Raw genomic sequence first — 21,403 nt, 5'->3', positions numbered from 1 at the left:
AAAGCCATCTTTATACATCACAGAGAAGCAGGAAAAGACAAATGCAATTTTCTTTGCTTTGCTGTTCATCTTGAGAGTATAATAAACCCTTAACGTATATTGAAAATACTGGCAATGGCCTCTATATTTTCTTCCTTAGAGAAACTAGAATTCAGATCTTCCAGTTCCCTGTCCCTTGTGCTAACCTCAAATGAATCTGTTCTCTTTTTGTCTGTGTTTCTGTATAACTATAACTTGTTCTTTCTTCCAAGGATCAATACCTGCACAATTAATGTGGCTGTTAAGGGAAATATCATGTCATTAAATTATACAATTGGCTAGAATTTTGGGGGCCCGTTCACATCTTGGATGGAAGCAAGGTAAACACAGGACACTGCAAGAAGTTATGATGGTGGTTCAGTAGGTGTTATTCTTCCGTGTTAAAAGCTACTGAAACAATCCATGTTCCACCATAGTCTTACAGGCAACTGTGTAGCCGGAGGCACCTTCTTTCAGATGAGGAGATTACCAGATCCGATTTCAATTTGTGCATCTACATTCTGTTGACCCATAGTCCCTTTGAAATTTCAGTTGGCTACAATATTTTTCACTTCCTGTTCTGAAGGGTATAATGTTGCGGTGTGCTGTCAAACGGCAGCCTTGCTCCAGCCCAGTAGTGAAGAACAGAGGAAGGATGGTGTTGTGGTTAAAGCACTGGACGGGAGATTTGGGTTCAGTTCCTTGTTTTGCCACAGACTTTACCTATGAATTGGGATAAGGCACTTTATCTCTCTGTGCCTCAGTTCCCCATCTGTAAAATGGGGATATTACCCCTTTCTCCCATGCTCTGCTGTCTTGTTTACGTAGATTGTAAACTCTTTGGGTCAGGGACTCTTACTTTGTGTGTGTATTGGCACCTTCCATCATACAAAATATTAGTAATAAAAGATGCTTGCCCTTAATTGATGTCTATAAAAAGTTTTGTAAAATTTAAAAATTGGTTTGGGATACAATAAAACCAAAGGTGTTAAATACAAAATATGAATAAAGCAGTCTACTTAGCACTATTGCTTTAAGAATTTTTAAGTTTTACGTTCATTTAACTTAAGGAAATTCCTTACACATTTAAGACAGGAAAATAAGGTCGTCGCATTATATCCTTTGGAACATGTTTTTGAAATCCCATTTATTTAAATGGCAGCTTTGATTTGATTATACTGTGGATTTCTTCCCCTCCCCTGCTACTCCTCTACTATTGGTATTCCCTTATGGGACACAGGGGTTTGTCTTCCTGTTTTGGATGGTTTAGAGCCTTGGATAGCTCTTCCTGTATGATGTTCTCTGTATATAAGCGTGCTCTCCTGAAATAAACTCCCTTCAAACTCACTTCCAGTTGCTTAAATGGAATCAGAGGTCTGCTTCCTCAAAGCGTTTTCTCCAAGTGGCACATATTTCTGGACGTGAGCTTATCGAGTGGTTTCCAGTTGGTACAGAATGTTCAACACTGAACTGCTTTCGTGGGATAATTTTATTGTATTACTAGTTCACACTCACAGTACAGAGCAGGTTAACTTGCTATTTTCACACAGCTCGTTCTGTTAAATTTTTGCCAAAGTCTTTAGTATTTACAAAGGCAATTAATTGATTTTAATTTGGAAAAATCTGTGTTTAAAGACAATTTTTTTTAAAAAAATATCTGATATTTGTTTTCTCTTTGCATTTTCCAGGTGTCCTTGGTGGGTTTCTTGTTTTTATTAGGATTGTACATTTCCTCCTTAGCTTCCTGCATGGGAGGTTTGTATGGAGCACCCCGAATCCTTCAGTGCATTGCCCAGGAAAAAGTGATACCGACCCTTGCCTTTCTTGGACATGGGGTTAGTAATCAGTGATGATGTAGAATTAGCTGTGGGCTCTATAACAAACAAATGTTAATGATGTATGGAAACAATGACTCTGCTGTCAATAGATTGTCATGGTTGATGTACAGTAATTAAATACCAGGAGAGGAGGGGGTCATGGTTTTTCCCCACTGGAGATCAGCAGGTGGAAACAGCATTCAGCTGTTTTTGTAAAGAAACACAGAGTTATGGGAAAAGTCCCTCTGTCTGAGTCCATGTCCTCCTCATCTCCCTATTTGTTTACTGTAAACTCCTCCTCTAATCTCTGCTCTCACCAGCACTCATTTTGCCCCCTCTTCCCTGCCTGTTGCTCTGTTCATCTCACCTGCTCTTTAAACACCCTCCATTGACTCCCCCTCCTTCATGGCTGGAAGTTCAAGCTTCTCGTCCTTGCCTTCAAGGACCCATATAACTGCCCCTTCTGCCTTTGTCTTTGATTGTATGTCGCCCCCCTACCCCTGTCTCGGTTCCACCATTGGTGTCTTCCTCAGTACCCCAGTCCACTTCTCTCACTTCAGTCTCTTTGGTTTCTTCCAGACAGAACCCTATTCATGGAAAACCCTTCGTGAGCTGGTCTGCAAGGCCTCTATCCTCTCTTTATTCAAGTCCCTCCATAGGACCCACTTCTTTTATGATGCCCACAATAAATTAGCCAGTTAATAAAAAAAATGAGTGGCTAATTTATGTCTTAATATATTAACCTGCCACCACCACCTTTACTACCGCAAGCTGCCATGTAAATGTCGCACACGTTCTTGAGTCCCAATCAAGTCATGGGGTTAAGCATACGCTTATGTGCTTTGCTGAATCAAAGCCTGTATACACTCTCCTTCCTCCTTAACTCTTCCCTGCTATCTTTTCGTCTCCCGTGATTTCATCATGTTTGAAATTAGGCCCAGTTCTGCTAGTGGCAGATTCATGGCCTTAGTATGTAAGCATCAGATCACTTCTTATTTATATCGTGAGGTGCCTAACTCATTTTGGACTCCGTAAAACTTATGAATAATAAAAGGATAGACGGATACATTTTAAAGAAGGTCAGTTTGGGGGATTACAAATCTTAAATGCACTTTTAAGCTAAGCTTTGGTTTGAACACTGACTAAGGCTTGTTTCTGCTGCCATTACTCATGTACATAGCCTTATAGACCTGGGTAGTCCTGTTTACTTCAACTGGGCTCACATGAATAAGGGTTGCAGGATTGGACCATACATTCAAACCAAATCCTTCTTTTCTGACTCTCTTTTTTTCTAGATGAAGGGAAAAAACTGCCTCTCTCAAAGCAACCTTGTAATAGCAAACCAGTTTGGAAAAATCTCAAGAGAGCAATTTTTCACATGTGCAAGGCCTTGTAAATAAAGTGAGGAAAAATTACTTCAAAATAAGTTTTTAAGTGTATCCAATTTGTGTGCACTGTTTCTTGGTTATTCCTGTGGTTCTTTAAAATAAAAGTAATAATAATTAAAAACAAAAATCAAAGCACTGAAAGTAGTTAAGTGGCTTCTGTGGAAAGAGCCAAATTCTGCCCTCAACTATTGTGGTGTCATTCGTTGACTTTGACGCAATGGCGGCAAAGCTGATGCTAACATGGCATAGTTAGCTTCTGTTTTTTCATAACATTTCCTAATATGAACTCCTTTGTGCTGGCAAGGTACCAGAACAGGAAGTGCTTTGAAAAGAGGTTAGGAATTAAAGGAAAATCTCCTTCCTCCCTGCCCGTATCTGCTACCTTGAGAATTGACTGTTGATTTGGTTCACGGGCCGGTTAATAAAGTGGATTGCCCGTAACAATGCATTCTGCACTGGTTTGTTTATACAATGGTTTAAACATGTTTGTAGTCATCGACTAACAGATGTATTGGAGCATGAGCTTTCATGGGTGAATACCCACTTCGTCGGATTCACCCACGAAAGCTCATGCTCCAATACATCTGTTAGTCTATAAGGTGCCACAGGATTCTTTGCTGCTTTTACAGATCCAGACTAACACGGCTACCCCTCTGATATTTGTAGTCATCGTAATCCTAGTTAATATGAAGGAGCTGAACGTTGTTTTCAGTGTTGTTAACCTTAGGCCAGAGACATCCTAAGACTGACCATCTGTTCCCTGTCTCAATAGTATCCTTAACACTGAGAACACTGTTATGCTTGATTTTTTCCTCCTGCTGATAATAGCCCACTATAATTGATTTGTCTCATTAGAGTGGTATGGCAACCCCCATCTTTTCATGTTCTCTCTCTCTATAGATATCTTCCTACTGTATTTTCCACTCCATGCATCTGATTAAGTGGGTTTTAGCCCACAAAAGCTTATGCCCAAATAAATTTGTTAGTTTCTAAGGTGTCACAAGTACTCCTCGTTCTCTTTGCTGATACAGACTAACATGGCTACCACTCTGAAACTTGTTATGCGTGAGACACATTCCTCATATTGTTGGGAAAATGTGTAAGGTGCAGGATGTATTACCCTTTTCTATTAATAAATGAGTGTGGAGGAAATGGAAATAGTTTCCGTTTGAACTGTGCATTTATTAAAGCACATACAGTAGAGGAAAATATAGGATGAAAAATATTTCAAGGTGGCATATTTGTGTTACTGTTGGTATAACAGGACTGTACGTTCTAGACACTATTGGCGGTACCTTTGTATGGTCAGTACTATGGTTTATATGGAAGCAGGTGAAAGTCTTAGTATTTTATATTTGAAAAGCATTTATTGTAATTTATTTCTTGTTTATCCAATCAGAGCTGAAAGATTGTATGAAAGAGACAGTCATGATTTACATGTTTTGCTTGTGGTACTAATAACCTCTTAGGAGGGAGATTGTCCAAGGCACAAATGTCGTTTGGGCAGCTGTCTCCTATTGGGAGTTAGGCACCTAGCTGCTATTTGAAAATGTTCCCTTGGATTGCTAAAGCCACAAGAGGCTTAGAAATCTAATTTCCTTTTCACCATTTATGCTGCTGCTTTCATTTGTGCATCAGCATAATGCAGTGGGCAGTGACATTAGTCTGCATGGTCAGATAACTAGCCACCTTCCCATACAGAGTGTTGTGTTTCCAATACAGTAGGTGAATGTTTAAATGCCTCCAAAAATCTCTGTACTTTAATTAAAAAAAAAAAATTCAGTTCATAATTTGATAGTAAATTAGAGCCAGAATAGTCCTATTAAATCATCTAATTCATCCCTCAGTGCAGGATTATTCTTGATATTGTCTCATCCAATCCAGTTTTAAATGTCCCAAGTAATGGTCTTCCACCACTTCCTTAGGGATACTATTCCACAACCTAATAAATCTAGGCCATGATCCTGTAAAAATATTGCTGCTTCTTATGCAGAGTCCTATCTTGCACTTTAGGATTTTGTCTTAGCCCTGGTCTACACTGGCGGGGGGGGTGTCGATCTAAGTTATGCAACTTCAGCTACATGAATAATGTAGCTGAAGTCGACGTACTTAGATTGACTTACTGTGGTGTCTTCACTGTGGTGAGTTGACTGCTGCTGCTCCCCCATTGACTCTGCCTGCGCCTCTCGCTGAGCTGGAGTACGAGAGTTGATGGGAGAGTGCTCGGGGATCGATTTATCGCGTCTAGACTAGACACAATAAATCGATCCCCGCTGGATTGATCACTGCCCGCTGGTCTGGCCGGTAGTGAAGACATACCCTTATATTAGGTGCTGTAGGTTTACATCAGAGCCTCCAAGTTAATTAGTGTGGTTCTGCTTAGTAAAGTTGCTTTGTGAGTGTGTCTCACTGATTTCCAGATCACATTTACACATAAAAAGCGACATCTTTGTTTTAACTGCCAGCCCCACAAACTCACCCTAAGCTTGAAGGGCTTGTCTTCACTGCAGAGCTAGTATTGAATATACCGTAATTTGATCTCTAACTGAGAGTGGTGAAGTGATTCTGACCATGTGTCACACTGACTGGTCAGTGTGGACAAGGATAAGATGTGTTCAGCGTTGTCTCTGCTAGTCATAGGTAAACACTGAATCCCAGTAGGATTTGCCCATGGCTTGTCCTGGTCTGTGCTGGCCAGTCAGCTAACTCAGCTGTTGAAAATCATGTTTAAGCACGAATTTGCCAGTGAAGACAAAGCCTGAGAGTGGAGCAAGGTTCTTTATATCTCTCAGAGCATCACCTGTAAGAGAAGTTTTGCAGTCAGATTGTGCCCTCATTGGTGTCCCGTGAGCCTTGCGTGGCTTTGCACAAGCATCTCAGAAGTACAGAAACATTGAGTGATGCGTCCAAGGCAACCAAAGGGCGGGTTAGACCTGGAGTTAAAGTTCAGGAGCTGCCAACTCCCAGTCCTTTATTTCAGCTTGACGCACTTCAGTCTGTGCCTCCTTTCCATCCTCCCGCTACCTCCACCCTGCCCCAAAGTAAAAGAATAAACAATACTTCTCGTGGCAGTCTGCCTTCCTGACCCTCGCCTGGCATCGTTTGTTGCTCTTCCTGACACACACCCTTTAACATCCTTGACTGCTTAACCTCTTGAATGCTCCTTTCCTCTTGGCCTAAGGGCAGTTGGGGCTTCTTTAGAAAAAGAGGAGTAATGCTAAATGCGGAATCCGGTAATACCATGGCTGCAGTTTAGCCTCATTTGAGGGCCAGGCCAGCAGCTTCTAATGTAAAATGGCACCTCTCCTCTGCCTCACGGCCCCACAAGGCTTGCTTGGCTTAGCTGCCAATTGAAACTGTTTTCAGAGCTCCTTTCCAGTATCTGTATACATAAGAACATAAGAAAGGCCGTACTGGGTCAGACCAAAGGTCCATCTAGCCCAGTATCTGTCTACCGACAGTGGCCAATGCCAGGTGCCCCAGAGGGAGTGAACCTAACAGGCAATGATCAAGTGATCTCTCTCCTGCCATCCATCTCCATCCTCTGACGAACAGAGGCCAGGGACACCATTCTTACCATTATACATCAAGCCTTTTGTTTGGCAACAATGTATGTTCTTGCATGGACCTGAAATTAGAAATGCATGAATAATGATCATTAGCAATTTTCCTCTCTAAGGCCCGTCTAAACAATATAATAATCCTCCCAATGCTCTGTGAGTTTTAGCATTGTTTTATTACTCTACTTAACGGATGGGAAAACTGATATGCTGAGTGAAGTTAAGTGACCTTTCCAAAGCCACACGGCAAGTCAGTGGCAGAAGTCAGATTTGTGCTAGTTAGTTCCTGGCTCCTGGTCCCTCACTTAAGCCACTAGACTCTGATGCTTCTGTTCATATATGTATATATTCCCTTATTTCATGACCAGTGAGATGTCCATCAAAATATTGCCTACATGTTGATGGTCCTCTATCAGTGTGAACAGAGAGGGTAGTCTTCACTTTTGGGTTGGTGGGGTATGCAAATATATATTTAAATATGTTTGTTTGGTTTACAAAATAGAAAGGGCGTAACAAGACCCCAGTGGCTGCGATTTGCTTAACGAGTCTCATCACCATGGCTTTCGTCTTCGTTGGCCAAGTGAACGTCCTTGCTCCTATAGTCACCATAAACTTCATGCTGACGTACATTGCTGTGGACTACTCTTATTTCTCAGTCTCTATGAGTTATATCCTACAGCAGAAACCCAAAAGGACACAGAGGGAGGAATCTAGGGTTGTCAACTCTGCCCAGCCTTTAACCTTTGAGAAAACTTCCCGTTATGGATCAGATGGAATAATTCAAAGCAGATCAGATGGCACCTTGTTAGAATTCACAAAAGACATGGACCAGCTTTTTAAGCCTCTCAATAAAGATCCAGGGACTCGTAAAGAGGAAGACAAGAATTTAAACCAAAAGGTCAAACAGAGAAAGATAAAGAAGCCAGCCAAGCAAACATTACAAGACAGCTTTCTCTTGGATCTTGATCATAATATCACCCCTGCCCCTTACTGTTGCACCAAAACATCAGAGCCTAGTGATGAAAGTCTGCAGAGTTTTGCTGAACAGAGTCATCAGAGTGAAAGAAATCTGTGTTTATCATCAGCTGTGGACACTGAGCAAAAACGTGACCATGAGCTAATGGAATATGGAGAACAACTTTTTAATGAGCTGCAGAATCCTCCCAATCAGAAAGTGGAAGGTAAAGATCACAAGAGCAGAGATAGACATTTGTGTTTTCATGGGGGAATGCTTCATAATCTCTGTCCTGCTGGCACTTTTCTGTAGGCAGGCTAGAGACTAATTTTATATGATGCTGTCATTCTGTGATTCATAGCAATAATATCTTTTTTTTTATAGGTGAGGGTAGAGTTCATCATAATGAGTCACAGGAGAGGTTCCAATCTAATTTGCCCATGGAAGATTAATTGCTGGATAACAGGCAAAATTATGTGGGAATGTTCACTGTCTATAGCATGCTGCTGCTTATTCTGCAAATGCATTCTTAATGCTGTACATTAAAAGATTTCTGAGCATACTATGGCATTTGTTTTCATCCTGATATTGGGGGGAGGAGGCTTGTGAGCACAGAGCCCTGTTCTTCAAATGAAATTGTCCCCATGGCGTGCAAGGTGACCATGAGTAATTCATCACATCATCACTGCATCTAAGAATCTGAATTAATTTATAGTGTAGATCTGGATACTTATTGCTTTGAATTTGTAGAGTTTTTCATCTGAGAATCTTAGGGCTTGCCTGTGCAGACATTTAGTTCACAGCAAGCTGAGTGTGAATCTAGCCCACACAAGGCTGTTAGGGACTAACTGTATGTGTGGGCCCTGCTGACATTCATTAATAGTTTGTTCATGTGCTTTGATATAGTCCTATTTCAAAGAACACTAGATCAGTGCTCACTAATGAACTGTTAATGTGCATCAGCAGGTTTCATGCGGACATTTAGTATGGGCAGGCTAGTGCAGGGTACAGTCACACCCCTGCTTGCCGCAAGCTAATTGTTCGGGTAGACGAACCCTTAGTGTTCTACAAGCATTGATTAATTAAGCTTCACAAAACCCTGCGAGGTTTTACTATTATATCCTCAATATGAGGAAAGTGAGGCACAAAGAGGGAATGACTTGCCCCAGGTCATACAAAGAATCAGTAGCAGATCTGGGAATAGAACCCCAGACTCCCTGTCTCCTGCACTAAATGCTAGACAACACTGCCGCTCCACAACCGGTGCTAAACCTGGCTCAGCCTTGTCATGCAAGTTGGAAGCCTGAAATTAGATCTTGTTTTCATGTAACTTGATGTAGATAGAGGACAAAGACCCTAATCAAGGGGTAACCTGGCTGCTTCCTAGGATGTAGTCTACTTCATCACCTGTGTTGGTTTTGTAACGCATCTGTTTTCTTTTTCTTTTTATAGATACAAATGTAAAGCAACAAAATCAAGAACTAGAAATTCAGAGAATGCCGGTTTCCTTCTACGCCAGATTCTGCAATCACTGGGTTTCCCTTGTTGGTGTAAGTCACTTTCTTTTACTTTGAGCATCGCTTTAGGATGGTAGAAAAGTAAAAATAAATAAATAAATCACAATCGATGCAGTTAAATATATTGGCGAGGTGGTTTTCCTTTCCAATATCCCAAATCATTATGTTGGTTGGTTAATCGGAGAGCTCAGATACACAGGGCTGAATGAAAAGCTTTAGGGCTTAGCTGTGACTTTGCCATGAGCCCTGTGTGTGTGGCAGTGCATTGTTTGGCTGCCGCAGGTATAGCCCAGGAAAGAGGTTATGACTCAGTGTCGCAGTCTGCCTCCCAATCCACAACCTCCCCAGTGCATTGTGGGCAAGTACCCTGCATCTTCATGCTACCTGGTGCACTTGTGCTGCCCTGTGCATTGGGAGAGGGGGCGCAGAGCCATTCTCGCTCCGCCCAATCACTGCTCATCTGGGCCAGTGGGAACGGGCTTAGTGACTCTGCAAAGGATGCTTTCATCACCTACCACAAAATGCAAATAGTGGGCCTATGCCATCTTATTCCCTTTCATGCGTGAGCAGGATCTCACTAAAAGTCAACATGGGACAGAAGTGGTTGATCTTATTTAAATAGTGTGGGAACTCCATAATTTTAGAATCCAAACCTAGGATCTGACTTCCTGCTTCCAATCCATATTTAGGAAGAAAGGGATGCATTCTGCTCTCAGTCTTGCTGATGTAAATCCAGAGTTACTCTGGATTTAGGTGGTGTAACCCAGAGTAGAATGTGGCCCATATTAGTTAGAAACTGGGGTCTAAGGAGCAAGACAAAATGTAGGCCGTTGGCAAAATAAGCAAAACAAGACAATGAACAAGACAGTGTAAAATCAGCTTGAAATGTCATTGGAAGCCCAGGCTGTGATTTGCGAATGAGATGAACGTGGCTGTGATATCTTGCACCAATGATTAACCTCACTGCAGCATTTTGAGGCAACTGCACTTTTCTCAAAGTGGTCTTTGAGAGACCAGCAGTTGTAAAGTTACAGGAATCAGTTGGTAAGACTTGGTTGATCACAGTGGCTGGGTGTGCACATTTCTATGGGTCCTTTTTGTAGATGGTAGAAGAATGCCGTCTTTGCTATTTTCTTAAAATGAGATTCCACAATTAGCCAATTGGGGGTCCATTGATTCTCTCAAATTTCTGGCAACAGGCTGAGGAATCTGTGTGCTGCCTATGTCACATGCGTCCACTTGCCTTCCTGTCTAGGGGTACTTCTGGATGCTTCACTACCCGTAAAGTTCAGTCCTACTGAAAGTGATATACGGTAGTAATCATAGTAATACGTAGTGTGGAAAAATTGTGGGAAGAGCTTCAGAATTTAAGTTAATCTCTAGTTATTACAGATCAGGGTGAAACCTTCATGAGGGGCACATTACCCCACATCTGCCTATGGTGAGGTTTCTACCCTTCCTTTGAAGCATCCGGTGCTGGTCACTGTCAGAGACAGGATACTGGGCTTCAGGTCTGATCCTGTCTGGCAATTCCTATGTGTTGTGGTATAAAGGTTTTAGAAGCACTAATGTTGGGTGATCAGCACAGTTTACTCAGGGTTTTGCCACTTACAAGTGAAGTGTCTAATCCAGACTGGTGCTGCTAGAATCTGAATACCACATGCATTCTGTATGTGCCACCTATATATCAGAAAACTATTTTAGGAATGTTTGCATTTTGATTGGGACTATCTTTTATCCTTCCACCTGTAAAGCCCACGTTCCTTACTTAGCATGAATCCCACTGGACAGGGCTCACTGCACATCATCAAAATATCTGACAATGACCTAAAAAGGCCATCAGACCAGAAAGAACATGACTAGTTCCATTGGGAATCTCCCCCTTATCATTGGTGTGAAGCTCCCCTTTCTAGCCATGCAGTGTAGTCAGATGTCAGCTTAGAAGCCATGCCATTTTTATGTTTCAAAGAACCGTTACTGCATAGAATTTTGCTTTCCCCAGACCTAGGGCAAGAGTAATTTTGGAGGGAAATCCCACCTTTGGGAAAGGAGGGGAAACATTTCTCTTAAAAAAATCACAAGTGTCTGAAGCAGTTGAACATGAAAATAAGTCTTAGGGAGATGGATTGGAGCAGATGGCAGGAAAGGTGGCCAGAGGTACATGATAAATGAATTTATCACGTGGCTTTGCACTTTATCACGTGGATATTGTCTCCACATACGTGATTTCATGTATATGTATAGTGAGTATAGTTAAACAACATACACCGCACCTATTAAATTACCCACTATCTTTAGCTTGGCTTTGGCAATCAAAATTTAAACCACATTGCTCAGTAGCTCATCTTCACCAAATGCTAGCTGCCAGAGAAGGTCCCTGCTGAACTGTGATGACATGGGTGGGATGAATGTCAGGTGTCTTTTGTTGAGTGGATGAAATCTTCTAAGCAGTTGCAAGCTGACACCTGCATTTTGGATCAGTATCATAGAATCATAGAATCTCAGGGTTGGAAGGGACCACAGGAGGTCATCTAGTCCAACCCCCTGCTCAAAGCAGGACCAAACCCAACTAAATCATCCCAGCCAGGGCTTTGTCAAGCCTGACCTTAAAAACCTCTAAGGAAGGAGATTCCACCACCTCCCTAGGTAACCCATTCCAGTTCTTCACCACCCTCCTAGTGAAAAAGTTTTTCCTAATGTCCAACCTAAACCTCCCCCTCTGCAACTTGAGACCATTACTCCTTGTTCTGTCATCTTCTACCACTGAGAACAGTCTAGATCCATCCTCAAACAGCGTGGTTCCCAAATACTGAGCTCCTCTATCACGACTGTGGTTAACACCTCACATAAGCATGGGGAATTCTTACATTTGTGTAAAGAGATGATTCTGACATTGTCATTAAAGCAGACTTGGCTTCTGTGGAATGATTTGGCTTGGAAAGAGATCATGGTGGATAACTGGGGCCGGGGTAGGTACACAGTGATTTAAAAGACTTGATATGGAAGCTTAATAATATATGTGCACATCTATAACTATACTTGTTGACCCCTTGCCTCTGTCTGCCCTGCTCCCCTGCCTGCTCAGCTCTGGCAGTAATGCCGGCTTTGACTTGCTTAACTGTTTCTCCTACGAGCATCTCCATGCTGTCCCTCAGACATGGAACATGCTTCCTGAGCTGGTATGCAAAGACACTACTCTGACCCCCATTCAGACACCTCCTGACAACCCACGTTGACCCTGACATCTATGAGACTCTATGGGTGGTGTGCCTCAGGATAACGGGGATACTCTGTAGGGATACGTTTTTCAAAAGTGCCTATGTCCCTTTCTGAAAGAGGCCCATACCCTCAAAGGCACCTAACTGAAATCAATAGGAGTTAGGCACCTTAATCCCTTTCAGGATATGAGCCTTAGTCACTTAGGCACAATGGGACTCAGGCTCCTTTTGAAAATGAAACCTAGACGCTTTTGAAATTATACCCTGTATTTTTAAATTGGTAATACAGAGTTTAATAATACAAAGGGTTGACTAAGCAGTCACCTTGACCACTTTACTTCTAGGCTGAGTCCCTTCTCGTTTCCCTTCTCCTGTCTATTATATCCTTCTGTTTTCTTCTGTGTGAGCTCTTTGGGGCAGGGCCATGCTTCCTGTTATACTGGTACAGCTCCTTGCACATAGGCGGTGCTATAGGAAGCAAATAAGAAAATACAACATAATCATCATTATTACTAAGGCAGCTGCATCATAGATCTCTCTCATCGTAATAGTAATGGCTTTTGGGCAAAATACTGCCGCATGTTGAAAGGTGGCAAATCTCAACCTGCCTATATGATGGGTGAAAAACTTAGAAAAATGTTCATCCAAATTTGCAAAAAACAAGCAAAAAGTCACAAAGGAATCAGGTTTATGGCCTGATCTGAAGCCCATTGAAATTCTACTGACTTTGATGGATCTAGCACATCTCCATTTTGCTTGAGTTGGGAGCCACAGAGAAGTCTATCTTCGCTCCTTGTATATCACCCAGCCATGCTCTGTGGCAGCTGTCTCCTCACCCCTATACAGGCCAGAGGACCAGTAGGGTATGGCCAGGAGATCTATGACTATCCGGAGCTACTGGTTAAAACTCCAGAGGAGGCACCGGGGGCACAGAATGTAGGATATAAAATGGGGGTGGTTTGGTGTACAGGGTTTGGCAGTGCTGGTGAAGGTGGAGTTTCTGAGTTCAAATGACACCTTGAAAGCTCTAGTACTGTCATACTCAATAAAAATACTGGATTCTCCATAGGTACAGGCCGCTTTTTATTTGGCTTCATCAAAGGCATTGGCCTGTTTTCATCTTGAAGAATAAACTCCTGCCCTGGGCAACCCCCCTGTACGGCTGGTAATACTCCCCCAGGGTCCAGAGTATTGCCAGGTCTTGCACAAGATCAGAAAAATGGCAGAAAACATCCTCTGGATTTTGCAGGAAATATTTGTTAGCATAACAGTGAAATACAATCGTGCTCTGTGTAGTAATCCTGGACACTGCGTTTTCAACAGGCAATCGGATCGCTTGTAATCATGTTTGTCATTCAGTGGATCTACACTCTCATTAATTTGAGCATCGCAATTATTCTATATTTCTACATTGGCCAAATGAGTCCTGGACTGCCCCCCGGTGAGTATTTTTAATCCGTGGCATTAAATCATCTTAAATACCTATTGCATTTTAATTGGAGTTAATTTGAAATTAAGGCATTTTCATTTAACATGTGAGTTACACATTACAAATGGCAGATTTTGTTTCCTTGCTCGTTTATAGTAAAATTTTATAAGTCACTCGTTAAACATCGTTATATATTTGTCTCTGGCTACAATTAGCATTCCCAGATTAATTTTTGGTTCTGATGAGTTTAAACATCTTTAAAAGTTAATAAGCTGTTTTGCTATGCTATAAAATAAATTAGAGCAAATTACTATAAGTAAAAGCATTGGTGTTAAGCATTAGTAGGAATTGCAGATATTAAATGTATTACATCAATGGCTAATCTATAAATACACTTTAATAAACCTAATTAGTCGATATAAATCTACCTGAGAAAACTGCTGTGAAAATTGGAATTACAATAAGTATCTCATTAAATCTCAGTGTTTGTAATGGCAAAACAAGAGGGCCTTTTGATTCTGAATTAAACTGGTGGAATATGTGAGGAACATAATCTGATACTCTTAAGCAAAAGGGCATTGAAAAGGTCTATGCATGTGATTGGTTTATACTGTACAGGTTCAAAATTAAATACCAAAGGAAGTTCAGAAAGCAAGCTACCTCCTTGGTATATATGTGGTGGGGATCAATGTGTTGACCTCTGTGTGTGCATGTGTGGGAGGGTGGGTGCACAAAATTTTGGAGGAGAAAAATCAATGGAACCTTGAAAGTCAATGGGATTTGAGTTCCTAAATCACTCACATGCTTTTGAAAATATCCTTTTTTGATAATTTAGACTTGAGGTTGCTAGATTGCAGATCCCATGAACGCAAATTGTAAGAAACATAGAAATAAGCAGTTAAGTTGTTGAATGTCCCATCTACCCTCTACACATCAGTTCCCCATTTTTCAGTCTCAATTTATCTCCGATATGGAATATTGGGGCAGAATAAAAGTTATTAGGAGTACTGTAACTCTGTCTTTCCATATTTTCCAACATATTATTTGAAAGATTTACCTTAACTTAAAATGTCCTAGCTTTTCAATCTTTGTTTTTTATACAATTTGAACATGCTTTTGAGTTTTCTCCCCCTTAAGTTATCACTACATTTTGTCACTACCTATATCAGTAGAGGAGGCAATGTTGCCTAGTGGGTAGCACACTGGCCTGGCACTCAGGAGCTCTGGGTTCTATACATAGCTCTGCTTGAGTGATCTCAGGCAAGTCACTTCACTTCTCTGTGTCTATTTTCCCCATGTGTAAATGGGGATAGTGATACACACTCCTTTGTAAAGTGCTTTGAGATCTACTGCTGAAAATATAGGGGATATTATTATTACAGTTTAATAAAGCTTATGTCTAGGAATAATCAATGGTTCTCTATTCAGGATACATTCTTGAGAATCTTTAAAAAGCTTTCATGTATGGGAAAAAATGAAACACATTCTCACAGTTATTAAACCTGTAACCTTTTGTGTAAGTAGGGCTAATAACAATGTGCACATTTGTTTGAGATTTTATTCCAAGTCTAGATCATGTAAAGCTATTATGAGAGAATTAGCAGCATGGTGACTTTTCATGTGTTTTCCCTCTGCAGGGGCAGCAGCTAACTTCAGGTTTCTCAGCTGGATTAGGTTAGGTTTGGTCAGCTCATGCAGGTTGGTACTAATCACTTGGTGGTGACATAGGTAATGCTCACGCTTAACAATAAACAATTGAAATTGTGCAAAAATGTGGCTGTGTGTTGCAGAATTGTTACACACCTCTTTTGGTGCATTGGAGTTCCTTGATATAACTGATATCATCTTGTATTTCGAGTGCTGACATGGCTAGAGAAAGTGACTACGTAAAACTATTTACTACTTAAATCAATAGACTTGCCCCCTTTGTATATTCGGAGTTGCATGTGCTTACTTTATTTACTCTTATTTACGTGAAAGTGCACTAGGGAACCTTTAGTGCACCGCAGCAGAGGCTGCACAGATCAATTAATGTGCACCACATGAGTACTCTTTAGAAATCAGAATGCCAGAGGGTGAATCACCCCACTGTGTAGACAAGCCCTGTATATGCTAGATGGCAATATTCTAATCCACAATTTGGATGGGAATGCTAGCGAGGATCCTGGCTAGCGTCAATTCCTGGAGGAAAGCAGCGGTCGGGTTCCAGGTTCCACACAGCTTGCTATTCAGAATAGATGATGATGACTGTTTCTTGTTGTATTTTAGTATAACATCATTGGTGCACATGGTGTTTTTTAGATATTTATTTATTACCAAGAGGGCAGGATCGGGACCGCATTGTGCTAAGTATCTGTGCATAGCGATCAACACTTCCTGCCCCAAAATGTTTACAGTCTAAATAGACAAAGGGTGGGAGGGAGATGGAAGTGAAGTGACTTGCCAAGATTCCGCAGTTGGTTAGTGGCAGATCAAGGAATAGAGCCCAGACATCCTGACTCCTAGCCCAGGGGCCTTTCCACTAGACAATCTGCCTCCCCTATATAAAAGAAGACAAGGGACCTGCCTTGAAGACTTTTTTTCAAAGGTGCCAGTCCTGCAAACCCATAATCGTGTGTATAACTTTACTCCTGTGGCCATTGGGACTACTCCCAGGAGTAAAGTTTCATACCTTCATTAGTGTTAGCAGGATCAGAACCTGAGTTAGACAAAATACAGGCAAAGGAGGGGGAATGGCCTTGAATTAAGCTTTCTATGTGTCTTCTTAGGTCCAGGGGTTTCTCCCTTTCTCTTTTCACATTGTTTGTTTGTATTATGATGTGAGTGAAAGAGAAGAGTTATGAGGTGAGGCATGAGAACAGGGTAGCTGGATGGGTTCATGCTAAAAGGCTAGTCAGAATTAGTCATTGCATAGTGAGTCAGACCCAACAAGAGGATCTGTGTCCTGTACACTGTGTCCATCCAGTTCCCCCTAGGTCTATATGCACATTCATTATTTGCTTTATATACACACATTGCAAAGGTAGAGAATGATTCTCCTCTCCTGTCACCTCTGTGTATTTTTTTATTCCCACTTCAAATCTCTGTGGACCATTCCATACCCAACTCCTGCAATACAGGGCTGCAGTGCAGCGGATGAGCAATCCACCATGTGGGCGTAAAAAGAGCAATGTTCCCCCTGTAATGAGCCAGTTCCACACCTTTGGGTAGATGTGTCACTATTACCGGAGGTTCTTATACTGCAGCTTGGCAGCTTTATAGAGTCCTTGCTGCCTTTTGTCAGTAGTATTGATCGGTCGAGACACAGGTAGGAAGGATCCAGTGTAAGGCTGGCAGCAGTCCAAGTTAGAAGGTGATCTTGTTTATCTCTTGTCACAAGATGAAATCTCTCTAATTTAGACTGTTGGTAGTGTAGCCTTATAATACTGCCTGCAGTCAATTCCCAGCACAGCTTTTTTTTAAAGCACACCCCTGGAGCTGTTTTATATCCAGGATATCACACAGAAATAAATCGTGGGTGGTTTGGCTTCAGATTTATTTTTACAAATTGCAAAGCAAGGTGCTAAAGGACATTTTAACGAGACTGAGGGCCCAGTCTTGAAAGATGCTGAATGAATTTTAAAGGCAGCTGAGGGCTCTTTGCACTTCTGAAAATCAGGTTACTTATTCAGATATTACATGTGGATGTAATAGTGTCACCAGCTTTCACAATTGTATTGTGAGTCATGTGAATTTTGATGTGTTTCTCAAACCCCAGTTCCTGGAATCAAGAGAAGCCATGAAAATCTCAGCTTTCATTAAAAAAAAAAATAAAAAAATAAAACAGTAAGTTTCTAGACCTCATGGATGCAGAGAAAAGCTTGAAATCATGAAGAGTGTGCATCCTAAGGAATCAGAAACCAGAGGCAACAATAGAGAACCTAACATTTATTAAAAATCTCAAGACTTTTAAGCCAATCTCATGATTTTTTTCATCCTGATTCATGATTTTTGAATGCTTGAGATTGACAATACTGAGTTGCCTAAATTTAGGCCCCTAAATTTGAAAAAGTTCTTGTGAATACAGTAGATTATATTCTGGAGACAGAGAGCTCACTAAAAATCTTACTGTAGAATAAAGTTACATTGACTGACCTTTACCATTACCAGCAGGATGACTAGAAGTAGATCCTTCTCACTTTTCTGCAATCACATTGCCTGTAAACTTTGGAAAAGGGTTCATAAGATATGACTATCCTTTTTATTTCTTAGCAGCCACAAAGTGTAACTGTAGTTGAAGCAAATTCTGCCTCACTTTATGTGGCTGAAGAACTTTGGAGCAACTGGACAGCAACCAAGGAGAGGAGGGATATTTATTAAGAAAATCTTTGTAAGCAAGGTTACTATTTCTTTTCTAGTAAAGGAAAATGTTCTCTGAGTTCTGCAACTCACATAGCCACCAAGAAAAAATTTTAAGTGCCTTTTTTCTAAATCTTTGTGCATTAGAGGTTCGATTTGTTTTGTTTACATAGTTCAAAGCACAGCTGCTGATAGATTGGGAAACAATGGGACATCTGAAGGTTGTGTGTTTGTCTGTTTTCAGGAGAAGGCCATCCCCAGAGGAGCAAATTGTTGTTACACCGTCCTTTGCAACAGTTGGCATGGAGACCACTCAGCTCACCGAAGAGAATGCAGATTTTGCCTCTCGAGACCGCTACCACCATTCCTCTGTTATCAGAAGAGAAGAATTTGTCAATCAGTTTCAGTAAAAAACAAAAACAAAAACGGATCCGGCTGTTCACTCCAGCAGTCGCTTAACACTAATCGCTGCTGTGGCACCTGGTAAAAATACTTGAACAATGTGACTATATTTTTTTAATGCTTCCACTGTTTGGGGTTAAGTCTTTTTATATTATTTTTTTACAAAGGACAAAGTTTGCAATTTTAACCATATCCTCTCCAGTTGAGCAAAACAAATTAAAGGACTGTAGTATAGTGATCAGTAACTGAGGACAATAGCATTAGAAATCTAAAGAATTCAAATACTGTACACACCAAATGCTACTGATTTGGTGCAAACTAGTCACTTTACCTCTTTATGCCCCAGTTTTCCTGCCTGTAAAATAATATTTTTCTACCTCACAGGGGTGATGTGAGTTTTAATTAATTGGTGCTCATAAAGTGCTTTAAGGCATTTAGATGAAAGGCCGAAATGATGAAGGCGAGAGGATTATGAAGTGCGTTCAGATGTTCAAAATTGGAATCAAATCCGTTCATTTAAATTTATGAGCTCTTCTGTATCACGATGAACTCTTCTGTATCATCATACTGTGAAATTATGTTTTATCAGCACTAAATAGCTATTTTCAACATCACTTCAGAAATGAGGATTGGGAGAAGTTGAATCTTGAAACACAGGCGATAATCTGAGGACCCTCTTCCTGAAGGTCTACTGTGTTTCCAAATACGACATGTCCCAGTTAAAATAATGATTTATATAAATGATTAAAAAGTACCTGTTAGGATATATGTGGCAACACGCTTACTTCAATCGGAAGAAGAAATGTATCACTTGTATTTAGTCCTCTAGATAGGAAGCACCTCAGCAGGTGCTTTGCCTGCATTCTGAAATGAAGGATTAGGCCTCAGGAGTATGTAGTAAACTAGTAGTGAGCACTGCAAAATAAGTCTGGGCATTTAAAATGTATAAAAAAGGGGAGTGATAATTAATTTCCTTTAATCTTTGAGTCTTTCAATTTTTTATTGTTCAGTGCGATAATAACCAGATCTCTGCATCTGCTACAGAAAAAGCTCTGAAATCCTGCTAGCGTTGGGACCAATGCTACTAGAAGGGGCTGAAAGGCCCTTGACTCCCACTGAACTTGGTGGGAGCTGAAGGCATTCACCAGCACCTCACAGGGTCAGCCCATTTGAGTGCTGTTTCTACCATGTGATACTTTCCTGCAGGTGGAAGGAAACCAGCTTTACCAATGAAATCATGAATAAAGTTATTCTGGGATGCTACTGAAAGTTTGCTCCGCATTTTAATTTTCTGTTTTGGTCACAATTCAGCATTCCTTAAATGATCGCCCTTGTGAAAGTTAAAGGGACGCTGTCAAATTAACCTAGCCTGAAGGTTGACCCCACCCCAAGCTGTTTCATGTTAGAAACATTCATTTCAGGATTCCTTAGTTACGTTTCTTTATGTATTTCTGTCAGGTTTTTTTTGTTTTTTTTTTTTTTAGAGATGGTCCTGAGCTCTGTTCTGAACTAGATTTGATCTTCCCCAAATATCAAGAAGAGTTGGATCTGATGTTCTGGTTTTGCTCTGTACTCTAGATAAAAAAGTTTGGATGTTGATCCATGCTTCCTTTACAGTGGGATTCTGAGCCAGTGTACATCCACCTCTTAAACTAACGCCTAATATTTTTCCTAATGTAGGACTTAATCTTAAACCCACAGATCTCAATGAGAGTCTTGCCATTGACTTAAATGGGTGCAGGATTACACCTATAAATGGACTTGTGGTGGTACAGGATGCTCAGAGATAGTGAACCTGTATAGATTTATCCGTGAAGACACTTCAGGTGCTTTTTTCCTGATATCTTGCCTGTGAAAAGATCAGTTCAAAGCAGAATCCTATTAGCAGAATCCTTCAATAAGGGGCAATTTTGATTAAATGTTAAGGTCAAATTAACCATAGTATGACCTTGTAAACTGTGTTTGACGTAGTTCTGCAATCTTCAACTTTTTCTTCATGCTGATTTGGGCTCTCAAACAACCTGGAGCATGCTGTATTATTTCCTTTTACAATATGATACATAGCCATGTATCACACTAAACTGTATGACACTAAACTGGGAGGAGTGGTTGATAAGCTGGAGGGTAGTGATAGGATACAGAGGGACCTGGACAAATTAGAGGATTGGACCAAAAGAAATATGATGAGGTTCAACAAGGACAAGTGCAAAGTCCTGCACTTAGGACGGAAGAATCCCATGCACTGCTACAGACTAGGGACCGAATGGCTGGGCAGCAGTTCTGCAGAAAAGGACCTAGGGGTTACGGTGGACGAAAAGCTGAATATGAGTCAACAGTGTGCCCTTGTTGCCAAGAAGGCTAATGGCATTTTGGGTTGTATAAGTAGATCGAGGGATATGATCATTCCCCTCTATTCAGCACTGGTGAGGCCTCATTTGGAGTACTGTGTCCAGTTTTGGGCCCCACACTACAAGAAGGATGTGGATAAATTGGAGAGAGTCCAGCGGAGGGCAACAAAAATGATTAGGGGGCTGGAGCACATGACTTATGAGGAGAGGCTGAGGGAACTGGGATTGTTTAGTCTGCAGAAGAGAAGAATGAGGGGGGATTTGATATCTGCTTTCAACTACCTGAAAGGGGGTTCCAAAGAGGATGGATCTAGACTGTTCTCAGTGGTAGAAGATGACAGAACAAGGAGTAATGGTCTCAAGTTGCGGAGGGGGAGGTTTAGGTTGGACATTAGGAAAAACTTTTTCACTAG

At 41.1% G+C, this 21,403-nt stretch overlaps 1 protein-coding gene across 5 annotated transcripts in view; it reads left to right on the top strand.

The window, feature by feature from the left end:
• Window positions 1-19,940, top strand: part of SLC12A8 (solute carrier family 12 member 8) — an 83,075-nt gene extending 63,135 nt beyond the window's left edge. For 3 of the 5 annotated variants that reach the window (XM_045031756.1, XM_045031755.1, XM_045031754.1), the window contains exons 9-14: window positions 1,707-1,853; window positions 7,286-7,964; window positions 9,191-9,288; window positions 13,797-13,914; window positions 15,540-15,600; window positions 18,485-19,939. In XM_045031756.1, coding sequence (XP_044887691.1) covers window positions 1,707-1,853; window positions 7,286-7,964; window positions 9,191-9,288; window positions 13,797-13,914; window positions 15,540-15,600; window positions 18,485-18,650 — 1,269 coding nt within the window. In that variant the 3' untranslated portion in view covers window positions 18,651-19,939. Of the gene's footprint in view, window positions 1-1,706; window positions 1,854-7,285; window positions 7,965-8,122; window positions 8,418-9,190; window positions 9,289-13,796; window positions 13,915-15,539; window positions 15,601-18,484 lie in introns of those variants that run through there. The other 2 variants (XM_045031757.1, XM_045031758.1) reach the window with 2 other exon arrangements.
• The last annotated feature ends 1,463 nt before the right edge of the window (window positions 19,941-21,403 follow it).

The sequence above is a fragment of the Mauremys mutica genome, chromosome 10 (genome assembly GCF_020497125.1).
Source record: "Mauremys mutica isolate MM-2020 ecotype Southern chromosome 10, ASM2049712v1, whole genome shotgun sequence".
NCBI classification, from domain to species: domain Eukaryota; kingdom Metazoa; phylum Chordata; order Testudines; family Geoemydidae; genus Mauremys; species Mauremys mutica.
This window is presented reverse-complemented; position numbering and strand designations above follow the sequence as displayed.